Raw genomic sequence first — 23,550 nt, forward strand, 5'->3', positions numbered from 1 at the left:
CATCTTTTATACAGTCTACAGAAGGAACATAATTAGTGACTTCCGCTCAGTGCAAAGCACTCAGACAGAGAGGAGAGGTCTGGAAATAGGCTGTTACTGTACATCTCATACAGCTCCTCAGGGTCCCATTACTACTGGATGTCTTCCCATCAGTGTATGTGGAGGAGGAGGGGATTGGGAAGTAATGGATTTGATCCTAGAGATGACCACCGATGGACCAAATCTAGTCCAAGACTGCACACATGACATAGCAATGTACACAAACCTGTTGAATATTATCAGTCATCCAGACTGTTGTATATATGGAGGTGATGAGTAGAGGGCAACAAGACGGGGACGTTGTGGCTACATGATATGTGTTCCAAGGCAGTCTTGGTGGCCCTTTGTTCTCTAAGATGCTTTTACAACATCACTTAGCGATGCAAAGAGGCCACAAACAGGAAGCAACATATGTCTCCTGGTTAGGTACGCTGTCTTTATTTCTTGTTTTATTTTTGAGATAAAAACATGTACATGTTTATCTGTGACAGAGCATAGTGAAACAGTGGCACAAGGGAGAAGAAGTTTTAAAGCTAGCACAAAAGTTTTTTTTCTAAAAGTTGTTCTTAAGAAGGTCCTAAGAAAAGTCTACGTCAGATTCATGACAGATTCTTAAACCCCAGGATTGTTTGCACCTGTGTTCTTTCCATAATGAATCCCATTGTCCTTGTAATTTGAAAGCATGCGCCAGTTGATCCTAATAAGCATAGGTAAACACCCTGCAAATCCCCATAAAAGGGCATGAGACTGCCATACCATGTGCACACTCAGAAACTGAAGAAGAAGGAGAAGAAGAAGAAGAGGAAGAAAAAGAAGAGGAAGAGGAATTTGAGAGAATCAAGCCAAGAATACCCAACTGAAACTTTGAGCAGGGTCAAGGAGCGCTGGACTCCAAACATTAACAAAAAAAAAAAAAAAAAGCTAAAAAATATGCTATTGTTACTTACTAACTGATGTAAATTAATCACATATCATTGCAATTTAAATCCTATATTATACAACTGTTAAAAAAAAATTGTTTTATTTTTCTTCCATTAATCCATTAAGTGATGATGACACTTCAAATGAGTTAGAAAAGTGTCTAGAGCAGAGTTAATTTTATAACACTAGAGCCCAATTTAATACATTTCTAAAACAAAATATGCTAGTAGGACAAATCCAAAGTAATGACACCAATCCAGCTTATCCTATAAAGCAGCTGGTAGACAAGAAAAGATTTCTGCTTTGAGCCTTTTGCAGGTTAGAAAGAAGGCATGTTTCAGAAAACATTTGACAACAGACAACAGCGTGGAGTTGGTGTGTAAATACTAAGGACTAAATAAAGGTCCATGTTTATTTTTTAACACCTCATATTTTTGGACAATAAATAACTTTCTTCTTGCCGCTGACTTCGGGGCAATGTAATACCAGCCCATTTTCATTCCAGAGTCGTCAAACACTGTCGCTTTGTCAGTGATTTGAGGGTCAAACACTGATGCCAAAAGCCTCCTTTCGTTGCGGTATGATAAGCCAGCAATAGTTTGGACGCAGCCAGACAGGACCTTTTGCAGTTTTATAACACACTGCCGGTGGGCCTGATGGCACCTGTTGTGGCAGTGTGATATGCAGACGGGCGGCATCAGTTCATTACACGGCCGGACATCACCTGTTGCAGCAGTATGATTCACCACTGGACAGCGTGAGTTTGAAATGCTGCCGATAATGATATAATATAAGGAGCTGGGGATCCCTGTAGGGTGAGCAGGAGGGGTAATGGATGGGCCCAACAAACCTTGGACTTTCACCCAGGAGCCCAGTGATCACTTCTTGAATTAATGTAGAGCCAAACTATGATGTTTTTTTACTGAGTCTAACCATGTGCTTTTGCTGACAACCCGGCTTTAGTCGTGGCATCCCAGAACGTCAGTGGCAGATGCAGAAGGATACCTAGTGCATAATATGCAGATGTGAAAAGCCACTGACAAAGTGGCGATATGTGATGACTTGGGATGAGAACATGTCGCTAATACTTGTTGCCACTGTAATGAGTGTGCAGAGGAAACCCCTAAGAAAGAAGAAGATACCTGATGCTGGTAGAGGTATAGCTTTGATCTGCAATCCGTGACAACCACTTTTTTTATTATCATCAGTATGTGTGTCCTAAAGAGCCAACAGACAGGCCTGCTAAATTTCAAGTGAGCAGGACTGACAGAGCAGCAGTATGTTTGTCAGGGAACATTAGCTTAGAGAGAATTAGGTTTCACTTCTACTGCTGTCCATTAGAGCTTTTAACTGACTGCCAAAGTAGAGGAAGGAAGGAACAGGAGATGAGCCTGTGTCTCTGTGTGTGAGAGTGTGTGTATGTGTGTTGTGTGTACAGACTGTATGTGCTTGTGGGTATGTGTACAGGCTTTTATGTGTGTCCATGGATGGACTGTGTGTACACATGTTTTGTGTATCTGTGTACAATACGTCTGAGCAGAGAGGTCGTGTTTCAAAGTTGAACATGTAGGAGGGAAAAGTTACTCATTTGTAACACTATATTTTACCAGTGATATTTCCTGATATTTTCTTACATATCTTCTGTGTCCATTGCAGTTTCTCATAGCTAAAGGTGATGTCTTCATATGTCTTGTTTTGTCTAACCAATGGGAAGACAGAAAAAAACTAACAAATCTTGACATTAAAAAAGCTGATTCCAGCAAATGTTTGGCATTTTTCTTTGATAAATGGTTTAAAAGATTTATCAATTAAGAAAATAGCTGCCCATTGAACAAAGAACAAAACACTTAATTCAAAGAGAAGTTTTGTCATCTGAAACTCTTAAGGAACTCTTATGATGCCTGTATAAAATTCCTTAAAAGACCTGCTCTTTTTAACCCCTAATGAAAAGTTATTCATCATTAAGTTATTTTTGAAAACTTTTTTCTCCATATGCTGTATGTTTAGAGTAGAGACATTTTTTTCCTGCAGACAAAAGCCCCATTCCAAACATTTTTGATATGGTACCTTCGCAACCAAAAGTAACCCCTTCAAACCTAGACCCTAGGTCCGTTTAGCATTTTCACAAAAACAGTATACTCTTAAATGTGGGCAAGGTCATTGTCACTCACTGCTGTGTCCAGTTCTCGCTGTATTTCCTCATCACCGGTGACACAGATGGAAGTCTGCACCTTGTTAATCGCCCTCAGAATGGAGTTGCTAGCTAACCTTTTCAAAACAAAATAGAAAAGGCTGGAGTGAGAGTCTCTCTCCATGGGATCTTTAAAAATAGCGGGTTTGTGCATTTAGTCCTTCTCAGGCAAGCGCAAGGGTTTAGTGTTGCCGTGCCGTGCTGTAGCAATATATTTTTCTTCAATGCTTGAAGATCCACTCATTACTAAATGTTTCTAGCTACACCTTTAAGTACCAGATCTGTGGCCTAGGTACCCCAAAAGAGGGGTGACGGTAAGGAACAGTTCCATTGGTACCATCCACAACTTTTCAAAGTGGCGACAGTTCAAAAGGGTACCAAACTAAACTAAATCACACCAAACTGCTTGGTGGAAACGGGGCTAAATAGCAAAATTTTGCAGCCCGGAGAGGCTTCAATCAGCAGTGATGGAAATACAACACCCAGGTTAATGCGCTAATTATAGCCCCTTTGCAAAATTTAGTCTGCACAGAGTTTGAGAGACAGACTCAATAAGAGATCAAAAAAAGAATAACATTTCCACTGACCTCCATGCTGCTTTCTACTGTTTACTAGTCTCACATAGCCAGACCTATGTCCACATGTCTGTCAGCACTAGGGAAAGGTTTGGAATCGCCATTATCTATTTGCTATGGGGGAAAAATGCTGTGGTTTGTTTTTGTTTCTTTAAACCAATCACAGTCGTCTTATGTGTAGCTAAGTCCAGGATGCAGCGACGGTGCTCTTGCAAAATAGTGTCAGGGAGGAACTTGTTTTGATGGAACATTTGCATATGGGGAGATGAGTATTGTCATTAAAATGAACCCGCAAAAGAATATGCCAAAAAACATTACCAGTCGTTGTGTCACTGTCATGGTGTGATCCAATTTTTAATGACAAAAAAGAAAAACGTGATTTGATCATCAGTGTTCTAGAGGTGAATCCTGACTATACTTTAGCTCTGGAGAGCTCACCGAACCTGTTAAAACCACAGACGATTTGCTGTATGTGACTCTAGCAGAATATTATTACAATGATATCACATAAGTTCGTGTGAAGTGGAACCAAGCGGTACACCGGTGAAGTCACTGTCTCTGGCTCATGCCACTGTTACAGTTCAAAGATGTGGCAAATCTGTTCCAACAGACCATGTCACAAAACAGGTCAACTTTGGCCGTGAGAGTCTGGGCTTTTCTGAGGTGTTTTCACAAGTTGTTTTATTTGCTGCACATCTTCACAACTAACCAAAAGATCAAAGCAGACATGCCTGCTTGCTTGCCCAATCCAAATCTTTGTCAAAAAGTGTTAACTAACCTGTTGTCCAGCCTGTACATGACACACCAGTAAAAAAACAAAAGCAAAAGGGCACACTCACCCTCTTGCAACGGGCAACGGGAAATCAGTCTATCACCTACCTTTACAGGTTACGTTACCGTTAATCAGGAAGAGGTAAGATTAATAAGTTCATCCACTTAACAGATTTAACCATTGCATATATTCTGTGTGTATGTTACTGCAACATCAGCACGATTTCATCCACTTTCCTGCTGCTTTTATCATTTTGAGGCTTAAAATTAAATATGCAAATATGAGGTTATCAATCAGAAAACTGAGGTGTCAGTCACACTTCAGATGATGGCAGCTTGCCAGCAAAAACACTAGACAACTACAAGACGTTTGTTTCTATGAACACAGACAATAAACCACAACCCACAGTGTGTTTCTACAGGGATGGAGTGGCCACTAATGCAACATCCCTCTGATGTGTCAGCTTCCTGTCTCTGACCTCTGCTTGTCACTCTCTGGCTGTCACAGTGACAGCAGAGTAAAAAGGCAGAGGATGAATGGAGGCAGGTGTCAGCTCGCCTTCTCCTTCCCATCACATGTAGGTGAAACAGAAGTGTGAGAATTTAATGGTGTTTGAGAGCATGACTGAGATTGGGCGTGAATTAGTCTGAGCTCTCTCTCATGTGTGTGTGTGTGTGTGTGTGTGTGTGTGTGTGTGTGTGTGTGTGTGTGTGCATGTATAAGTGTGTTTTAGCTTTCCACGGCGGTATATGAGATTCTGCTGCAGTGCTTTCACACATGAGCCTTCACTGCAGAATCCAACCATGATGTCATCTTTTCTTTTCATCTTTCTCTCTGTAAATCTCTCAAGCTGTGGAGAGGAGGGGTTTATTTCAGTCGTGATGTAAAGTGAGAGGATCTTATTAGATGGTGAAGAGCGGGTGGAGAAAACAGGGAACGAAAAGTAAAGGGTTAATTTGTACATTTAGAAAAAGAAAGCAGTAGATCACTTTCCCTCTGCAGGTAATGATCACTAAGTATTAAAACTTTAAGTAATACCTGACTTCCTGTATTAATCCAAAACATACTTTTTGCCTTCCACTAAATTTAATAAGCTGAAATTCAATAAATCCTAATAAGTCCTCCATGGTAGAACATTACAATAATAATAATAAGATGCCCTTCTCTAAGAGAACTAGTGCTGAAAAAAAACTGATTAAAAAATGTTGATGTTGGATTAACATGTTGATCACTTTTTAATATTTTTCTACAGTTTCTCACAGATGAAGATTTGCTGCTTTTCTCCATTGTATTGGTTATTGAAATGCCTTTTTATTGATGGGACAGCTGTAGATAGACAGGAAAAATGGGAGACAGATGGGGGATGACATTCAGCTAAGGACTGTGGGTCAAGCTCAAACCCATGTAGGACTCATCCTATATGTAACAGGCTCAACTATACAGCAGTAATGTGTGTAACAAAGTTAAATGTACATATGTAATGTTGAATATTATAATTCCACAAAATTTGGTTCAGTTGTTATTACCTGACATGCTTAGACCTCCGTATATAACACATGGAACGTTTGATAACCAGTTTCTGTACCCCTACATTCAACTTTGGGAGTAGTCCACCTATATCAATCAATCAATCAATCAATCAATCAATCAATCAATCAATTTTATTAATAAATCCCAATATCACAAATCACAATTTACCTCAGAGGGCTTTACAGCAGGGATGCACCGAATATTCGTAACCGAATATATTCAGCTGAATATTGCAAAAAAACACACATTCGGTATTCAGTGGAATAAGTGAAAAGCAAGGCCGAATAATAGCGGCATGTTTTGATAACGCAATCAAACAGCGTGCGGTGATGGACAGAGTAAAATGTCAGCAGTGTGGCAATATTTTACTCCGTCCGTCACGCACTCGCATTTGCGACTAAAAATAGTTTTGTGCAAATTATTCGGCATGCTGTGTGAGTACAGATTTCAACCAGCAGCAGAAACGAAAGGCGAATCCCGCCGGTTGTGGGTTGAACGGGGGTCACAGACACAGACAGGAATGTATTCCTGTCAAATACGGTGGCCATAGGCTTACCGGCGACGGAGGAGTCCTTTTCCAATAATGTCCTCTTCTTGGCGTCATGACTGCCCAAAAGTACCTGGACAGCCGAGCCATGGCGGCACACAGGTATGTGACGTGTCAGAGGAGAAACGAGCCGTTCACATTTCTCACTTTGTGGCAGGTAACGGCCCACAAACCTCACCGCACTTTAGGGACTGTTCTTTACTTATCAAGGGAGGAGGGTGGCTGGTTGATTTTTATTTCATTTATTTATTTTATTTTGATCCCCCCCTATGTTAATCACTTATTGATGCTGTTTTTGAAGTATGAATAAGTCAATAAGTAATTTATTCCATTGAAATATCATTGATGTATTATAGAAAAGTGCTTTATCTTTTTATAAATGACAAAAGGCACATCTACCTCATTTTTGTTGCGGTATCCTGATACTACTCAGAACCATGATACTTTCACTGGTATCATACAGTGGGTTCCAATTTTGGTACTGTGACCACACTAATCTGGAGGGGGTTCATCTGCAAAAACTAATGAAAAACTAAACAACGGTATTCAGTACTCGGTATTCAGCCAAGCGTTTAATTTTATTCGGCTTCGGCCACAAATTTTCATTTCGGTGCATCCCTACTTTACAGCATACGTTATCCCTCCTTGGACCCTCACAGCAGATAAGAAAAAACTCCCCCCAAAAAACCCTTTAACGAGGGGGAAAAAATGGTAGAATTTTTAAATTGAACATCGACAATTTTTTTCATACACCCAATTTCAGTCAAATTTTGGTCCCAAATTTGTTCAAATCCATACTAGTGAGCAGTTCTCCTTTCCCAAGACAATCGACCCACCTGACAGGTGTGGTATATCAAGATGCTGATTGAACAGTATCATTACTACATAGGTGTGCCTTGGGATGGTCACATTAAAAGGATACTCTAAAATGTGCAGTTTTATCACAGCGCACATTGCCACTCCAGTTCCATGAATTTGGCAGTACATCCAACCATCCTCACAAGTGCAGATCACATGTAACCACACTAGCTCAGAACTTCCATATCCAGAACTCATTACTTGCAAGATGGTCTCTGAACAGTCACCCAAACAGGTGATGCAACATTTGGTTTACACAACCAAAGAATTTCTGCACAAACTACGAGACACTGTCTCAGGGAAGCTCATCTGCATGCTTGTCGTCCTCACCAGGGTGTTGACCCGACAGCAGTCTGTCATAATAACTAGGACCCTACAATACCAGAGCAGCGGCACACATTGATCAAGCGGAAGGTTGGTCACGTGCCCTCTACTGGCGGCATAGGGCGTTGCATATCTGACCAAGAACTGACTGAACGTCAGTATTGCTGCATTGCTGCCGACCAAGAATTCTTAGAATAGAATAGAAACCTTTATTGTCATTGTATGCTTGATACAACGAAAAATAAAGGTTTCTATTCTATTCAAAGAATTCCTGGTGCTTGTGCGTCCCCAAAGTCAAGCAACCCTAAAAGCATAATCTACCATAATCTACCGTAATAGGAGCATCGGTGAGCCGTTTACAGGTAAAAAAACAAACAAACAAACAAAAAAAAAAAAACAGTTGTCTACCATGTTACTCTCTACATTTTGAAATAAACAAATTATAAGCATGGCTTCATATGATCAATACACCTAAAAGTAAAACTTACAAGTGCGCGTCAGGCGTACTGTAAGTTAATGGGTTTTCTGGTCGGAAAGGTAATGTGCTCATGCCCCACTAGAGGATACGTGAGGCTTATATGCTCAGTGCAACATACACAGGTGCATTTAACTGAAAGCAATTTGAATGCACCGTGATGACATCCTGAGAGCCATAAGTGTGCCATTCATCCACTGCTATAACCTCATGTTGCAGCATGATAATGCACGACCCCATCTTCTGTGGATCTGTACACAAATCCTGGAAGCTGAGAACATCCCAGTTCTTACAAGGCCGGCATACTCACCAGATGTGTCACCAACTGAGCATGTTTGAAGTGCTCTATATTGGCATGTGCAACTGTGTGTTGGTGTCCCACAAATATCCAGCAACTTCACACTCCCGTTAAAGAAGAGTGGGCCAACAATCAACAGGCCACAATCATCAACATGATCAACTCTATGTTATCGTCACACAACATGAGGCAAATGGTGTCCCATCGGACACTAATTTTTTTCGGGTATCCATGACCAATTCTATCAAAAGGCGGGTATCAGAGGAGATGCTGTTTTTTGCAAGCCAAGTTTCTCTTTCACTTTCACTTCAGCTTGTCAGAGCTGGTGATCGGGAACAAGGTTTACCTAACATTAGCAACACATTATTAGTTGTTTGATGATGTAGTCAAGCTGAAGGCTTATGTTATCTATTACTGTCTGATGAGCAGAGCTGAAGGTTAGCAGGTATGCTGGAGAATGCAGGCAGGCATAGTTGAAGGGGTGTGGAGTGAGAGATGTGAACTAAGTTGTACAGGTTTATTTATTAGGATAAACCCCTTAAGATGAACCATCTTGTTTTTGAGGGTGACAAAAGTTATTGTTTGCCAGCTGATTTGATCCGTTCACCAACCCTGACTGCAGTAACAGCTGCAACAGTGGCTGTGATACACAGCTCAGGGGGGCAGTAAAAATACTTGAAGTCACCAAAATGAAGTGATACCAAGAATAGGAGAGGTGGTGTTCAGATGGGGGCAGTTGTCTGAGGTGAGGACCCACAGTGTCAGATATGGAAAATTATGTCAAAATTCAACCAATATAGTATATTTTCATTAAATCTTTGATGCTGTTAAACAATAATGCTGACCAGCCATGTATCATGTCAATGAAAAAGGAGAGCTTTTTTTCATCAGTGTCTGACACCAGAAGTCACTGCTCAGATGCTGGTATTCCACAACTTCGGAGTGAGACTGGGTTGGATTAGGATGGAACCATTTATATCTACAAAGGTAGCAGGTCCTCGTCTCTAGAGATTGCCATGTTGCACCACCATATTTCTACAGTCGCCTAGAATGGACAAAGCAAACACTGGCTCTGGACAGGGCCATTCATGTTTCATGTCAGCCTACGTAGTCTGCAGCCTCTCCGCAATGAGCAGCATCAGAAAAACACAGTTTTTATTTAATTTTAAGCTACTTTATTCTGTGTTTTAACAGTTTAAATGACCAGGTCCATTTGTTTTGGAGAGGAGGAGACCTCTCTGGATAATTCAGGTCCTGGTTAAAACCTCCTGAACAATGAACACTGAAGGAATTCTAACCGGGAGTACATGCTTGGCACATGAGAGAAGTTTCAGCTAGTCACTACTAGATGCCACTAAATCCAACACACTGCTCCTTTAATATTAAATATTTTATGTGTGTTTCCTGGCTCAGATTTAACACACACAGTTACCTTTCTCTGTCACATACAAACATGAATAAGTTAGTGGAGAAACAATTAATGCAGACTGCATGCAGGGTATGAGGGCTCACTGATCAGTTTGATGAATATAAAATGATGTGAATCATATGCTGTGGCTTTCACAGTCACCAGTCAACCCAAGTGAACACACATGGGAAATTCTGAAGTGGCATGTTAGACAGCGCTCTGCGCCACCATCATCAATCTTTAGGAAGAACACCATCACTAGGACACTTTATGTTTCGTTGTGTGGAAATCTTTCATTATTGCTATAGTTTTACTCACAATATATTTTTCCTTCTGTCTGTCCACATGATGGCCATATTATCTGCTACACATCCTGCTCCTCCAGTGCAGGCAGAGTCAGTGCCTTTAAGCATTCACTCTGTTCCTCTCCTGAACACATAAACATTTACTGTGCCCTTATCCAGCCACTCCTCAGTGTGTGTGTGTGTGTGTGTGTGTGTGTGTGTGTGTGTGTGTCAGGGACAAATCACAACTAGACACAAACCACAACACACTGTCTGCCACAGACACCCACAGCTGGTGAGTCTGACCAATATCATGTCAGTGTATGCATGTAGATACACCCATTTCATACATGAACATATCTTTATGTTTATGCATTTGACTCTACTTTACTTAGTAGGTCTGCATGTGTGTGTGTGCCACACACAATGAGTGTGTGGACAGAGGGGCAGAATACTGCAGCTCTTCTATTATCTTCAAAACTTCAAAAAGATGACTGTTATGTAATTCAGAAAGTCTTTCTGTCAGATTGACAGCTTTTTGATTTTTTTTCTCCACAAGTTGGGACTGAGGTTTCTGAGGCCTGAGGGACAGGAATCTTGCTCTGCCCACGAAACAGCACCGTAAACTCAGAGTTCAACTCTGAATATGACACTTGCCAAAACTAGATCTGTGAGGACCTTTTTTCTGTGATATCAGCAGTAAAGAGAATAGAAAATATCTGTGGGAGAGAGCGAGGGAGAGAACACAGGAGAAACGCAGGAGATGGAGAGAAAAAGGGGAATATGGAATTCAGGGAGAGACAGGAAAACAGTTGGACAGAGAGAGAAACAGAGACAGAGGTGCCAGTGATTGGACAGAAAAAGGTGAGAGTGTCCCTGGTTGTCTCTGATGTCCACATTCAGTCCCTGCGGCTGTCAGAGCAGACGCCGCCTCCTCCTCCTCCTCCTCCTCCTCCTCCTCCTCCAACCACCAGCTTAACACATCACACTTACACTTTGATGAAATAAACACACACACACACACACAGGAGGGGATGAGTTAGCCGCTGCTACTGCAGCTCCCCTGGCAAAAAAACTGATTTGAAATGTGTGTGTTTGTGCGTGTGTATGTGTGAGTGTGTATGTGTGTGTGTGTGTGTGTGTGTGTGTGTGTGTGTGTGTGCACGCAAATATGTGTTTTCTGTGCAGTGGAAGTAAGAACACACTGGACAGCAGAAGCACAGCACAGCCTAGTGGCAGAAAGACAAAGAGCCTGAGGCAAGATCAGTTCAAAACTCCCCCAGAATGACTTCAAATGACTTTAAGACCTTTTTTTGCTAACAAAAAAAAAAGGAAAATACTGTAAATACTATTACTTATCTGACACTACTCATGAAACCAGTATAACTGCCAAAAATTCTCTGCTCCCACTCATCCTGTTGAGGTTCCCAGCATCCCCTGCACAAGGGTACACTATAGAAGGCAAATACCTCATTTGCTGTAATTGTGTCATTCACAGAAATGTCATCCAAAAGTAAAAATAAGAACTGCGCAGTGTGTGGTTTAAAATCAGTAGACAAAAACATAAACTAGTTTCAGTAGTATATTAGAACAGTGGTTCCCAAATGGTCCAACTCTGAGGTCCAGATCGCTCCTTAGTCATTATTTCAAGGTGCACACAGTCTAATACATTCATTGTCATATTTGGGTTTGGCAATGCCGTCGAGCTAGTTTGCGGTTTCTGTCAAGTAGCTGTCTGTTAGTCAATCAATCTACAACAGGACATGGCACTTAAAAATAAAAGCTCTGTGCTAGAAATGCACTGTATTTAAAAATAAAGTGTGTTCCTTACAAACGTGACACATTTGCAGGTCATTTGTGGTCCATTCAGAACGGAGCCGTGTCACTTTTGGATCGCATCTCACCAGTTGGGAACCACTGTATTAGAAGACCCGAACAAATAGCAAAATAACCACAGTTGTCAAACCTGCATCATCACAGCGATGTATCTTGAGAGAAATGAGAAACAATAAAAATCCTCCATGCCACGTCAATTTCCAACTGGATATCAGGAACTGTAATATCCTTTGATTCACTGAAGACCCAAGATTAGTGTCACCAATTCAGAATCTGACCAAATGTCTCTCCTTATTAGACCCTATATAGTGGACTCGCTGTATCCCAAGATGCACCGTGAAAAGTATTGTACAACTGGTCGTGACTCACCAAGCAATATATCCTATCACATGTTGCGCCAAAGGAATGGATGGACTGTATGTGACGGACAGTGATACGGGCAAGAGGGGAGACAGTGACTCGATTACAACCTGCTGTACATGTTTAACTTATAATGACATGTTGAAGTTTGCTTACCAGTTTCTTTGCCATGAAATAAACTGTGAGTTTCATGTGCAGTTGTCGCTCCTCGAAGAGTAAAAATAAATCGCAACCAATCTTCTGTAGTGCTTAACAGTGACTGTACAGAGTAGGGCTAATAACGCTAGCTTATGTTAGCAAGCTGAGTCACTAATAGGTCTGATTTGAGCCATAATGGTGTAATGCAAAACATTACACATTAAATTCACAAGTTATTACATGACTTAGTGGTAAAACAAACGTCAGCACAACAAAGGTTTGACAGAAAATGACCTACATTAGTAGGCGAGGTTGCAATTGCACTGCTCTCTCTCTGCTGGTCTGTCTGCCAGTGTAATGTTTGTATCAGGCACACGTTTAATGTGAGCAGAGCAGCATCTCAACACAACGCAAACGGCCACAAAGTGCTTTGTAATGTTATTTAGGGGAAAATTTGCTCAGTTTAATTTCATATTTTTATCACAATCAATCAATCAATCAATCAATTTTATTTATAAAGCCCAATATCACAAATCACAATTTGCCTCACAGGGCTTTACAGCATACGACATCCCTCTGTCCTTAAGACCCTCACAGCGGATAACGGGGAAAAAAAAACGGTAGAAACCTCAGGAAGAGCAACTGAGGAGGGATCCCTCTTCCAGGACGGACAGACGTACAATAGATGTCGTACAGAACAGATCAGCATAATAAATTAACAGTAATCCATATGACACAGAGAGAGAGAGAGAGAGAGAGAGAGAGAGAGAGAGAGAGAGGGAGAGAAGGGGCCCGGTGTATTATAGAGGGGTCCTCCGGCAGACTAGGCCTAAGTCAGCCTAACTAAGGGCTGGTACAGGACAAGCCTGAGCTTTAAATGAGAATTAAAAGACAAATCTTGATCAAATATCACTCCGAGGTTTCTTATGGTAGTGACGGGCCAGAGCAATGCCATCTAGAGAAACTATGTCATCAGATAAAGAGTCTCTGAGTTGTTTGGGGCCAAGAACAATAACTTCAGTTTTGTCTGAATTTAACATCAGGAAATTGGTGCTCATCCAAGGTTTTTATGTCTTTAAGGCAATTATGGAGTTTAGTTAATTGATTGCTTTCTTCTGGCTTCATTGATAAATACAACTGAGTATCATCCGCATAACAATGGAAATTTATAGAGTGATTTCTAATGATGTTACCTAAAGGAAGCATATATAGAGTAAACAGGATTGGTCCGAGCACAGAACTCATGGAACTCCAAAACAAACTTTAGTATGTAAGGATGGTTCATTGCGAACGTCAACAAATTGAAAACGATCAGATAAATAAGATTTAAACCAGCTTAGTGCTGAACCTTTTAAGCCAATTAAGTGATCCAGTCTCTGCAGTAGAATTTGATGGTCAATTGTGTCAAACGGCGCACTAAGATCTAATAAAACAAGTACAGAGAAGAGTCCTTTGTCTGAAGCAATCAGAAGGTCATTTGTAATTTTAACTAGAGCTGTCTCAGTGCTATGATGCACTCTAAATCCTGACTGAAATTCCTCAAATAAATTATTATCCTGGAGAAAATCACACAGCTGGTCTGCGACTACTTTCTCAAGGATCTTTGACATAAAGGGAAGATTAGATATTGGTCTATAATTGGCTAACACCTCTGGATCCAGGGTGGGCTTTTTTAGTAGAGGTTTAATCACAGCTATCTTAAAAGACTGTGGTACATAGCCTGTTAATAAGGATATACTGATCATATCTAATATATGAGTGTTAACTAAAAGTAAGACCTCCTTAAGTAGCCTAGTTGGGATGGGGTCTACGAGACACGTTGATGATTTGGATGAAGAAATCACTGCAGTAAATTCTTGAAGAGAAATTGGGGAGAAGCAATCTAAATATATATTAGATTTTACAGCTGTGTTTGAGGTTAGATAGGTACTATCTAAGGGCAGGAGGTCATGAATTTTGCCTCTAATAGTTAGAATTTTGTCATTAAAAAAGCTCATAAAATCATTACTGCTAAGGGCTAAAGGAATACAAAGCTCAATAGAGCTTTGACTCTCAGTCAGCCTGGCTACAGTGCTGAAAAGAAATCTAGGGTTATTCTTGTTTTCTTCTATTAATGCTGAGTAATAGATTGCTCTGGCATTGCGGAGGCCCCTCTTATAAGTTTTGACTATGCATGTCAGTATTTGTTATGGATGGTTCACCAGCTGACGTTGATACAACATGTTTTAATTGTGCGACAGCAATGACGTAATTAACGGTGCCAAGAAAATGACCTGAGTAGTGTCTGAAAGGTGACATTGACATTTTATGTTGCAGATGAATATATCATATTATATCATATAGTTCTCTACATAGAACTTTCTATATATAGTGAGTAGGGAGGAGTGAATGAGTGAATGATTTCGGACACAGCCTAAATGATAGTTAAATACATTAATCAATCTCCTTGACCTAATCCACTAGTTTGTCTCGTTGCAGACTGAATCAAAGGAATCAATGTTTTACAGACACCCATCTGAACCTGTGAAAAGTCCTGTGGTTTTTAAACGATTCTACAGATCTTTTAGTAGGATTCATACACTGTATCAGTAATGTGTTGGGCCACCACCAGCCTCCATGACAGCTCCATTACTCCTGTTAGTTTCACCAAGTCTCTCAAAGTCTACTGGCAGGATGAAAAGCATTCTTTCTGAAGATTTTCCCTCATTTGTTGTTGTGATAATGGTAGTTAGGAGTGTTGTCTGACATGGTGACTGTGAAGGCCACAGCATATGATTCACATCAAATCAGTCATTATCTGCATTTGTTATGTTCCTCCACTCATTTATTCAGGTTTTCTTTTAATTTGTCCCTCTGTATCTATGTGACTGTAAACATTGAGGGCTTTCATCTTGTTGCTTAGCTGGTATTCAAGTGTTGGCTGTTTGCTTGCTGTCATTGTCCTGCTGAGAAATGAATCATCCCACCACAACAAGGTGTCTGTTATCCTGCAGCATGATCTCTTCTCCAGCACTTGGCTGAGAGATGAGCCTTCATAATGATGGCCAACACATGCCAACCAATATTCACAGCCAATATATAGTTGGAAATTCTGTATCTGGCTGATACCAATAGCTGACATAATCTTGCATAATAAAGTGGATACTGTACATCACTCGTACTTGAGAACTGGGGGGAAAACTTATTTTCTTTACCTCTTGATTTATACTCTTCAATTAGGCTGGAAAATATATATTTTAAAAGATCAAAGTCTTGACTGTTAAATGAGCCAATCTCCCAGTGACAAAAAGTTTTAATATTTATGAATTTCACAGCAGTTGCAATGAGAAGCCATTTTATTTTTCAAAGTTGCTCAGAGTTCTATTAATACTAATCCAAATACTATTTTTTAAACCATAATTCTTATTTAGTTTTGATTTAGAGGGGCTACGGAGTTGACATTTTATGGTTGTGACACACCCGATAGCAATTTTATTTTATGAATCTATCAAAAAATAGGGAGTTCACCAGGACCTGAGCAGCATTCCTACCTTTTTGAAAACCAGGAAGTGAGACAGGAGTCTTTAGGATATAGCCAACATCTTTTACACCTGATTACATGATGTTTTTGTTGAAATCTGACGGAGATGACAAAAATCTGAGACACATCTTTAAAGGGCCAACATTTTCGTAAAAATCTATTTTTAAACAAAAATGATTATAGCAGTACATTTTTACACCAATATTATCCGTACGTACTGTTAGTTTTAGATTTTATAGGCTTTTAACACATTTGTTAATTGCTCGAAGTTGTGATTTCTTGTCTGGAACAAGGCTGTTGGCACAGGGCAAGTTTAGAAGTTAAAAAACATGAGAGCAAGCAAAATTTCATTTATATAGCACATTTCATTCCAGGTGGAAGCACAATATGTTGCACAAAGTGTGAGGTAGAAGTTGTAGGCACAAAGTAAAGCCAGCAACTGACCATAAAAGTGAATCAAATCCAATAAAACTAAAAAAAACCCTGAAATAATAAAATTATAATAAAGATGAAGGATAAACCAATAAAATCTAAGAAGACATGTGTTAGTTATAAAAAAAATGATAAAAAATAATAATACTAAAAATAGACCATTAAAAGACAATAATAAATAAGAATTTAAACATATAAAAAGAACTAAAAACAGAACAAAATGAGATAAATAGACCAAAAAAGGATGATAACACATGAGTCAAACAAAACTAAAAAATCTGAAATAATAGATAAATCAATAAACCAGTAAAGGGGGGGCTGGAGCCTATCTCAGCTTGGGCGAGAGGCAGGGTACACCCTGGACGCCAGACAATTACAGTGCTGACACGTAGAGACAGACAACCATTAACACTCTCATTCACACCTACGGACAATTAATAGTCACAAATTAACCTCGTCTGCATGTCTTTGGACTGTGGGAGGAAGCCAGAGTGCCTGAAGAAAACCCACGCTGACACAGGAATAACATGCAAACTCCACACAGGACTACCCCACCCTGAAGTTCAGACTCCCCACCCTGGGTCTGACCCTGAAACCCTTTTACTGTGAGGCGACCATACTAACCACTGCACCACCATGTTGCTATATGATAAAATGAAACAAAATAGTTGTTCAAATTGTCATACTAGACCACTGGAATTTGAGGCTAAAAAGGAAGGTCTTCAACTTAACTTTCAGAGGTAACACTGTTGGGGCACTCCTAATGTCATCAGGTATCATGCAAGCAGATCAAAGTATTTTATCAATCATATCCAATTCATATATAAAAAATCCTTTAAAAACAATGTTCACCCCAGACATGTAATTAGTTTAATGATAAGTTCTAATTTTAAGGCATTTTTGGTATGACATGATTTGTCCCAGTTTCCAATATAATAATGGGTGATACATTTTAAAAAACAAAACATGTGACAAACAATATGTAAGTGAGCAGAGCAGTAGGAGAAAAAGTATTTCAGAGTATTTCATGACACCTTCCCGTCAATTCAACCTGATGCTGTTAACACATCTGATGATGTCAGTGCAAAAATATTTTTAGGCTAGTAGCAACAGCATCAGCAATAAGCTGCAAGGCAGAAAAAGGGATTGTTAGTCTGCCTTGGAGCAAAAGGAATATTCACTGTCACACTGTAACTTTGTAGGGAACATTCCCTGACAATTAGCATTGTATTATTGCCTGAAACATGGTTTTCTGCATTGCTACTGGAATTTAAAAAAAAATTGGAGCATCCCTAATTTGGCTGCATTTATTGTTCCCTGAATTCTTACAAGTCTCCCAGGCCCTGCTGCTGAAACACACAGCACGATGCTCACACCTCCCCGCTTCACCTCAGGAAGCTGTTATACAAGTGATCCGCACTGCTCACTCTGCCTCACCGCTGACGAGATCAACTTTTGTCTGATTCCTGTGTCTTTTTGCACCTTGCTCTGTGTGTGTGTGTGTGTGTGTGTGTGTGTGTGTGTGTGTGTGTACCTGTCTGATGGGCTCTGGAACCCGGTAGCGGCAGCAGGAATGTGTTAGGCGTACAGCTGTGTCCACACTGATCTTGTGGCCAACAGACACATACACCGGCTTAGAGCTCTTGTCGGAGCTTCGCAATGCCTGAACACACACACACACACAAAAATGTCTCAGGTAACTTATCAACTTGTCTCCCTCTCTGTGATTGTAATCGTCATACACATTTTGTTGAGTTTGACTTTTAGCAGGGTGGGTGTCCTTTGAAGTCAGCAGCAACAAAACAACATCTTTGTTAAAAGTATTTGTTTGTATTTTTTTGTGTGTCTGTCCTTTGCCGCACCTTTCCAAGCACTTTGCCTGAGGCGGCTGTGAGTGGGAAGCTGTCTCCTCCCTTCTGCAGAGCAGCTATCTGCGGAGGCAAAGGAACATAAATCAAAGTCAAAAAAGATGTACAGCATGCCAATACAAATAGCAGCCGACTGAAACAAACTATTAACCTGCTGTGAAGGCTTCACACTCTCTTCTTATTCTTTAACCTCTGTGTGACTGCACTTTCACCTCCACACATTCAGAGCTGTGGTATGTTTTAAAACTCCATACTGAAAAACAAACTACGGTATCTTTTTTAAGGATGGCAAATTAAGTTCTTGGCTGACAAAATACAAATAGTGTACCGTAATACCAATATTTGCTGTCATTTTAAACATTTCAATGTTTAAAATAAAACAGAAATATTCCTACTGAGACTAAGAACTAAGTACAAATGTTGACAACCTGATGAAAATATTGCAATAGGCAACAAAAACAAAACTTGTTATTGTGCCTTTGCCTTTAATATACCAACTTTAGGGACATCAGTGAATGGCATTACAATGCAAAAACAACAGTAGGCCTATGTGTGTTTTTATCCAGCTTTAGGACACTGTAGGAATTTTTTTTTCTCTGTAAGAAAATGTCATTTACCAACATCTTTGGTTAACTGCTGGTTAAATTTACCAATGAGTTTGTAAGAGGTTCAGATGCAGCTGGTAAACCAAACATTATGGTGGGTGATTGGACTCGTGATCACAGTCAGCTGTAGTGCCTGCTGTAGAATTTGATAGAAGTTAAAGTTTTTATATTAAAAGAAAAAAAGTTTGATAAAAATGTTTATTATTAAGTGTTTAAGTTCTTTTCTTGCAAAATATTTATCAAAAAAATAGTAAAAAGAAGGTTTTTTTTTTTAACAAATATTGTCAACAAACGTCAAAAAGAATTTTGTCACCCTTTATTCAAAAACATTTTTAAATAACAAAAAATATTCTAACAAAAGAAAATCAGTGACAAAATGTTGCTCGTTCTTATAAACTACAACACTCAACAAATGTAAAATTTTGACCAAACAATATTTTCAAATGCTGAGAAAATAGCAAGTGAAGTTGACCTTTGACCTTGTGGATATATACTATCATTTTATCATTTCATCCCATTTGACAGTTGTGTGAAATTTTGTCGTAATTAGCATATGAATTCTTGAGTTATGGCCAAAAACATTTTCTGTGAGGTCACAGTGACCTTTGACCACCAAATTCTAATCAATTCATTGTTGAGTACAAGTTGATGTTTGTGCCAAATTTAAAGAAATTCCCTCAAGGTGTTCTTGAGATATCACGTTCACCAGAATGGTATGGACAAACTGAAAGCCTCCAGCCATGGCTGTTACTGCTGCAGATTCATGATAAAAATGAATGAACCTTCACTCTGTAACACGGCTGTACAACCACAAACGTTCTGACAAATCCAACAGTGATACAAAAGAAGTGGAGTGGAATGGAATGGAATAGGATGAAATACAACAGAACAGAAGAGAACAGAACAAAGAACAAAAAGGAACGGAACAGAAGAGATGAGAAGAGAACAGTACTGAACAGAACAGAACAGAGAACAGAACAGAATAGAATGCAGCAGGATAGGATAGAATACAATGGGATGGGATGGGATACCCCTTTAACACCCAATTAGCTCAGGTTCTTGAACCAGTTCCATTCAGGATTCTTGGAACCTCATTCTATTTAGGGAACCAGCCTGCCTTTCCCCCAGTTTTGTGCGGAGCCATTGTAATCAAGGATGTGTCACCAACAGAGGGCGTTGAACAATGCTCAATGACAATAAACAGTAGTAGCAAAATCGCAGATTACATTTGTAATTTGTTTGTCTGCTAACTTTTGTTCTGTTATTACAGATATGTGTTTTACCCCATAAACAAGCATGGACGAATTACTAATGAGAGATACCAAACCGCAACCTCCGTGGCTGTAAATAAAGCCCATTCAGAAGTGCCAAAAACTGCAGTTCTTGGAAAGACCATTTGTGGCTGGCTCCAAAAGCCAGTCAATCCCCACAGACCCCCATGTTAAAATTCCCAACATGACAGCAGAAATAAACATGTTTACAGCCTGGTACAAAAAAAAACAAAACAGTTTTGGTCTCTATAGCTAATTTCAACATTCATGACAACTGTAGAGGGGATGATTTTTTTTATATTACTCAACCCTTTGCATTTTATTAAGGTTTAAAGTTCCACATATTTAAGGGCGGGGCTGCTTGAGTGACAGGCTGTCTGATTGACTTTGCTGAAGTCTGAGAGTCAGATCCACCCCCCCTTCTAAATATGGTCACTTCTCTCTCCAAAAAACCAAGATGATGACAGCTGAAATACCAAACTCAAGGCTTAGACTAAACCTGTAAGATTCTTCATGTTTCTTATTAGTGGATGATGAATTAAAATTAACTTCATTTTGAAGAAATATGTACATAAGTACTTTTAAAAACATACTTAAAAACTTCTATAGAAACTTAAGTTTTAGTCTCAGTTGAAGAGATGGAGCAAAGTCAGAAGTAGTGATGTGGGCCGCTGTCGACAGGTGTGCTGTGGGTTATGGGCCACGGCGATGAAGGGAACTTAGCCTCCATGATGGATGGGGTGTCTGCTCTACTATGACTGATTACAGCAAGCAGCCAGCAGGGAGACAGGAGGGGCCGCGCAGGGCCTCCGATCCTGGCTGGGATGAGGCCAACAATGTGTGTGAGTGTGTGCTTGTGTGAGAGAGGTTTGGCTCCTACAAAGCCAGAGTAGGACTGAAGCCAGAATAGCACAAGTCAGGAAGACAGAACAAGTCATCAATAACACACTAGTTTGAGTTACAGCCAGGGTATCAGTGAGACAGAGAGACATGGAGGGACAAAGAAAAAGAGGTGAGATGGGAGAAAAGGGAATTGAGAGGAAGAAAGGGGATGGGGTGGGAGAGGAGGGGAGATACACTAGAGGTAAAGAGAAGGAGAAAGAGAGGAGGGAGAGAAAAGAGAGGACCTAACATCTGAAGGACGCCGAGCAGCATGAACTTCAACAACAAGGATATCAGTTTCCCAATGTGTATTGAGGACAAAGAGGAAGAAAAGAGATATTTTTTTCTACTGTTGTATTCTTTTTCTTTCATCTCCGATCGCACAGATAAAACACACTGCAATCCCCTGCCACTATTCAAGCTTAGACACTTTACATTTACATCTGCTGGTCTTTCAGCTGCTAGAAACATACAGCGACTGAGCAGGTAGAGAGGGACTGTTCTGTTCAAGGACACTTCAAAAGGATGCATACAATCTTTCACAGACATGTGGCTGTTTAAAAGACTGTACATACTTCATCTCAGTCATCTGGTCCATTCTTTAATGCTAAAGAAAGTGCGGTTTCAAGAGTCACGTTTTAATCTCCCTGCACTGGAACAGGAGAATTTTTCTCAATCTGCAGCTTTATTTATTTATTTAATTAATTTATACATTTATTTATTCATTTTTTGTCATTAATGCTGTATTTATGTCATTGTCTAGAACTGTAATAAAAAACAACCGAGTCAGGAAAATCGTTTACGTCAGTCTGCACGTCGATGAAAACAATTACGAAATGTTAAAAATAGAAGCCTTGCTGGCTATACAACATTAACAGTTAAACAATCTATGGAGCTAATTTAAAAGAACCTATGCAAAGTTTATTTGTATCTGGTTTCACGTGTTAATGAACTGCTCCAAATCCAAAATGTTGCAAAATCAAGGCTACTTGAATATTGTGAAGATTCTGAAGGTACAGCCCAGTTGCCAGAAGAAAATGTTTACATTGTAGGTTTGCACAAACCACAAATATGTTACGTTTGTACTTTTCATATGTATTATATCAGTATCATTTTAAAGTGACGTAGTATATGAGCTGACTTTAGCCCTGTTTTCACCAAGCAGTCCGGTACGGTTCAGTTCAGTTCAGTACACATTTTTTCCTGTTTCCACTACTTAGTTGTTGTATCATCCACAACTAAGTAGTGGATGGTACCAATGGGACCATCCTGTATCATCTAGAGTAAGACTAAGACTAAGATGAGACAATGACAAGATGGCACTGATGTAATCAAACACTAAAGCCCTGTTTCCACCAAGCAGTCTGATATGGTTCAGTTCAGTACGGATTTTTTCCGTTTCCACTGAAAATGGCAAAAATTGAACCGTTCTTTACTGTCCCCATCTTTGGTCACCCCTCTGCTGGGGTACCTAGCACATAGATCTGGTACTAAAAGGTGGAGCAAGAAACACTGCAGTCCATTGATTGGTCAGTAGAGAACGGCAACTCTGCTCAGGGCTGAGCTGTGGCTGGTTTTGAAGCTTATGTAACCACTGTTCATACTGTGGCAAGTTTTATATATATTAATAAACTATAACCATGAAATGAAAGAATATTTTGCTGCCTCTAGCAGCAGCTGTAGTCTGAGAAAAAAATAACCTAATTCACTGGGCCGACTGCCAGCAACTTTAATGATGGAATGTTTACTTGTAATCTTACTCAGTGCATGAATTGATGATGTCCATCAACACACCTTAAATTTCACTGTGACAACTTTGACCATGCCATTAGTTTTTATTGTCTCTCCTGGATGACATACACTTTTAGTAATGAGTGAATCTTCAACTGTTTAAAAATATGTGTTAATTTCAACAGGATTATGTGAACTGCATATTTTCTAATCCTCACTTGGAGAAAAACTAAGCATTGCGGAGCATTGTTCCTGTAGGTTACAGCAACACTAAACCCCTGTGCTTGCCTGAGAAGGATTAAATGCACAAACCCACAATTCTATTTTGTTCTGAAAATGTTGGCGTGCAACCTCCTTCTGTGGTCCAAAATGAGGTGCAGACTTCCATCTGTGTCACTGGTGATGAGGAAATACAGGGAGTGATGGACAGAGCATTGAGTGACAACAATTCTGCCTACATTTAGAACCACTGTTTGTGATGGGAATGCTAAACAAACCTAGGGTCTAGGTACCATGTCTGAAAAGGTTACCTTCAGTTCCAAAGGTACCATACTGAAAGTGTTTGGTGGAAACAGGGATTTCATCATCTTGAGGTCGAGGGGATGGTGGATGGCGTGTCACTTAGGCGAGACATCTCCGGCCCCCACAAATGCCACTCAGTCTTGCTTACATTTTTTCACAATGG

The 23,550-nt window shown here is 39.9% G+C and overlaps 1 protein-coding gene across 1 annotated transcript in view; it reads right to left on the reverse strand.

Annotated features, from left to right (window-relative positions):
* LOC125886488 (endonuclease V-like) overlaps positions 1–23,550 on the reverse strand; it is a 113,071-nt gene that overhangs the window by 66,486 nt on the left and 23,035 nt on the right. The window contains exons 6-7 of the mRNA XM_049572735.1: positions 18,371–18,439; positions 18,043–18,171 (exon numbers count right to left, since the gene is read on the reverse strand). Coding sequence (XP_049428692.1) covers positions 18,043–18,171; positions 18,371–18,439 — 198 coding nt within the window. The remainder of the gene's footprint in view (positions 1–18,042; positions 18,172–18,370; positions 18,440–23,550) is intronic.

This window comes from Epinephelus fuscoguttatus, linkage group LG3 (genome assembly GCF_011397635.1).
Source record: "Epinephelus fuscoguttatus linkage group LG3, E.fuscoguttatus.final_Chr_v1".
NCBI lineage: Eukaryota > Metazoa > Chordata > Actinopteri > Perciformes > Serranidae > Epinephelus > Epinephelus fuscoguttatus.